This window comes from Rutidosis leptorrhynchoides, chromosome 5, assembly GCF_046630445.1.
Source record: "Rutidosis leptorrhynchoides isolate AG116_Rl617_1_P2 chromosome 5, CSIRO_AGI_Rlap_v1, whole genome shotgun sequence".
Classification (NCBI taxonomy): domain Eukaryota; kingdom Viridiplantae; phylum Streptophyta; class Magnoliopsida; order Asterales; family Asteraceae; genus Rutidosis; species Rutidosis leptorrhynchoides.
Window position 1 is genome coordinate 128,303,748 of NC_092337.1, and position 4,264 is coordinate 128,308,011.

Sequence of the window (4,264 nt, forward strand, 5' to 3'; positions counted from 1 at the left end):
CACTTACTTCAGCTTCTCTTTCTCTCCCTTTATCATTGGGACTTTGAGTGTTGGTATTTTGACTTTCAGAAAATATTTGATCAAAGAAATTTAAATGATTAACATCAGACTCAAAATCATTGTTCTCATAACAAGTATCAACCTTTTCTTTTAAAGAAAAAACAGTTTCATAAAATTTAACATCTCTTGAATAAAAAATAGTTTTTGAATCAAGACTAAAAAGTTTATAACCCTTTTTAACAGAAGAATAACCAATAAAGACATATTTCTCAGCTCTAGAACTGAATTTATCAGAATTGTTTAACACAGTAGTAAAACATAAACAACCAAACAACCTTAAATGAGAGAGACTAGGTTTAAATCCATACACCAACTCAAAAGGAGACTTTCTAGACAGCACAGAAGATGGTAATCTGTTAATCAAATAACAAGCAGTTAACACACAATCAGTCCACATATTAAGAGGTATCCCCCCTTGAAACATAAGACTTCTAGCTACATTCAGCAGATGCCTATGTTTCCTTTCAGAAATCCCATTTTGCTGAGGAGTATAGGCAATAGTGGTTTGATGAATAATACCATGACTAGAACAAAAATTATCCATTTTAGAATTAACAAATTTAGTCCCATTATCACTTCTTATAATTTTAACTTTTGTGTTAAATTGATTTTGAAGTATGTTGTACAAATAAATCACATTGTCAAACACTTCATCTTTGGTTTTAATCAGAAAAATCCAAACAACCCTAGTAAAATCATCAACAATAGTAAGAAAGTATTTGTATCCTTCCTTACTAACCACCTTATATGGACCCCATAGATCAAGATGCAATAAATCACCTAACATAACAGACTTATTTTCACTAAGATAAAAAGGTTCTCTTGTTTGTTTTGCCTTATGACAAATCTCACAAGGTTCAATAAAATTAGAATCTTTTAAATTTAATTTTTCTTTTAAGACCACTAAAACTTGACTTGCAGGATGTCCAAGTCTGTGATGCCAAAGTTTTAAAGAACCACAAAAAGAATTAGCACAATTACCAATATTCATTTTCTTAAACATATAAAGACCATCTTTTTCATCACCAATCCCCACTAATTTGTTTAGCATCAAATCCTGAATAAAATAATGTTGTTCATTAAACCCAACAAAGAATCTGTTACCAACAGTTAACTTATTAACAGACAGTAAATTCACACGATATTCAGGAATATATAAGACATTATAAAGAGTTATAAATTCATTTATTTGAATATTTCCAACTTTAACAATTTTAGCTTGAGTGCCATTAGGATGAGACACAGAAATATTCATATTAGACACATCAATTTCATCAAATAAATCACTGTCAGAGCAAATCATATGTTGATTTGCTCCTGAATCTATAATCCAATCTTTATGATGATGTTTATTATTTGTAGAAAACATGTTATTACAAAAGAATTTTTCAAAATTTGAGTTAAATTTACTGCTATTATTCCAAAAACTACCTGACATATTAGCATTAAGAGCAGCAGTAGAATTCCCTTTGTCTTTATCATTAATGAGACTCATTAACTTTGAAATCTGATCAACAGTAAAAGGAGAACTACTAGTGGTAGCATTAGCATTATCAAGAACCACAATTGTTATTATTAGCAGTAAATTTTGGAGCACCATGATTAAATGGTTTTCTTATATAGCCAGGATGATATCCAATAACTTCAAAACATCTATCCACAGTGTGACCAATCATACCACACTTAGTACAATTATAATTTGCATTAAGACCCCTTCCAATTCCAGACCTCTTAAATTGATTTGTATTATTCATATTATTAGGTCTATTAAAGTTGTTGTTTTCATTAACATTATTAGGTGTCTTAGCAACAAAAGCAGAACTTTGAGACTTTTGACCAACAGTATGTCCAGAAAAATTCCTATGAGACTCTTCCCTTGAAATAACTGCAAAAGCAGTTTTAACATTGGGAAGGGGATTAGTCATAAGAAGATTACTTCTTATTGGCTGGTAAACCTCATCAAGTCCCATAAGAAACTGCATAAGTTTCATTACACTGTTATGTTTAACAAAATCAGCATTAGCAGTACAAACACATTCAGGCAACTTAACAAGAGCATCAAATTGTTTCCACAAAGTATTTAGCTTATGATAATATTTAGAAACACTAGAACCTCCTTGTGTCAATGAATTGATTCGCTTATGTAAATTAAATGTAATTGAACCATCAATTTTATCATAAGTTTCTTTGAGTTCTTGCCAGACAGTAACAGAATTATTAGAAAAGATTTGTCCCAAATACAATTCATCTGAAATAGATGTAAGTATCCATGTTAATACCACAGAATTACATCTATCCCATTGATTTAACAAAACTTCATCCTTTTCATAATCACTTCTTTTACAAGTTCCATCAATAAATCCCTTTTTATTTTTAGTATTTAAAGCAAGAAGCATAGCTTTGCTCCAAACACTATAATTTTCAGTTCCTTTCAATTTAATTGAACAAGTGCAGTTCTAGTAGTATCACTAGCATGCAGATATAGAGGGTCACCAAAATCTAATTTATTAACCAAAGTCACAGAAGAACTACCATCATCATCACCAGCCATAATAAAAACACTGAAGAAACAAACAAGCAAGAAAACAATAAATCAAATAACAAGTAGAACACATAGAAACAAGCACAGGATTAAGACAATTAGCACATAAAACCGCAACAAATCCACGGTTCAGACACCTGTAAGGAAAAGAAACAAACCACAAACGACTGGCTACTAGCCAGGTAACCTGTAAAGATGATTAACAAATAAAGGTCAAGATCAAACTACGCTTGATCAGGTATTCATAGATCTCAAGGATCTAGATCAAGAGTTGGGCGTAGAGATCTGGTCTAGGTATAATAAAGCACGAATAAACACGAGACTCCCCTATTAGAGTGAAAACTCTAATTTGTAGAAGAATACAGAAACCAAGAAGCAGCGGAAGACAATCAAACACAGCAGCGGAAGACATCCGGCGTGGATGATAATGTGTTTGATTTAGTGAGGCCGTTTTCTAACTCTTTCAGCTCAGTAGTTGTTCTGCCCCTAATCAGGTTCGACCAATTCCATTTTCCAAATAGACTTTCTGTAAAGTAATACAAATCAATCACCAACAAATTACCAAATCTCTAAAACAGAGATTAATCCTTCTTTGAATCAAACAAAAAATACAGAAACAACAATCTTCTATTATCGAAGAAAATTGATTAAGTATAATCAAAACAGAAATCGAAACTACAAGATCATAATAGATGATCACTCAACTAATTGAGAGAGAAAACAAAAACACAGAAAACGATCGAATGAAATCACACCCAGAAACCCTAAAATTGGGTATAAATATAAATTAATAATAGCAGTTAAGTCCCTCCAGTTTATCATCTTGAATCCTTGAGCTCCAAGTATTCCAAATGCACCAAAAAGCCCCTTGAACTTAGAAAAAACATGCACAGCCACTCCTTTTCAGTTAAACACTTAACCTGAAAAAGTAACCAAGGACTAAACAAGTAAAAAGGATTTTAACAAATAATACAAGAATAAGATTGTAGAAACATCATTATTTATCACTTTCACCACAGTTTTCCACTCGATAACGTACCAAACAGTTTTTGTCTAGGTCTAGGGCGTATAATCTGGGAAAATTCAATTTTAGATTTAGCTCTTCATCTTCTAACCATTCACATGCCAAAATAAAGTTTCGTCCCCATTCCCTAGCTTCTATATAAACGAACTAATAAATGGAATTTCCAATTTTTCGCACGCTAAGCCCTCTTTTCTAATGTCTCTCCAAGTTGGTGATAGTAGTTTGTCATTAACAGAAGTAACCAGTGCACCATCATCCCCATATTTTGTGTGTATAACCTTACACCACAATGCATCCTTCTCAACTTTATACCTCCACCACCACTTACATAGCAAGCTTATATTCTTAGCTTTCAAACTTCCAATTCAAAGTCCATAACTTTTTTATCCGATAGGCATTTGTTCCAACCGACCCATGATATGCCTTTTTTATCGAACAAATTCCATAAAAATTTTCTTCTTATCAATTCCCATTCGCGTGTGGTCTTACATGGAGCTTGGAATAATGACAAGTAATATAAAGGTAAACTCCTTAAGACCGCTTTGGTCAGTGTTAATCTTCCCCCGATATATAAAAGTTTTGCTTTTCATTCACTCAATTTGGACACCAAGCAGTCAGTAACTGAAACCCATGCGTTT

The 4,264-nt window shown here is 32.3% G+C and overlaps 1 protein-coding gene across 1 annotated transcript; it reads right to left on the bottom strand.

Annotated features, from left to right (window-relative positions):
• Window positions 1-1,613: 1,613 nt before the first annotated feature.
• Window positions 1,614-2,456, bottom strand: LOC139849017 (uncharacterized). Its single transcript, XM_071838693.1, has one exon. The coding sequence runs from the start codon at window positions 2,454-2,456 to the stop codon at window positions 1,614-1,616; it is 843 nt and encodes a 280-aa protein (XP_071694794.1).
• Between the last annotated feature and the right edge of the window lie 1,808 nt (window positions 2,457-4,264).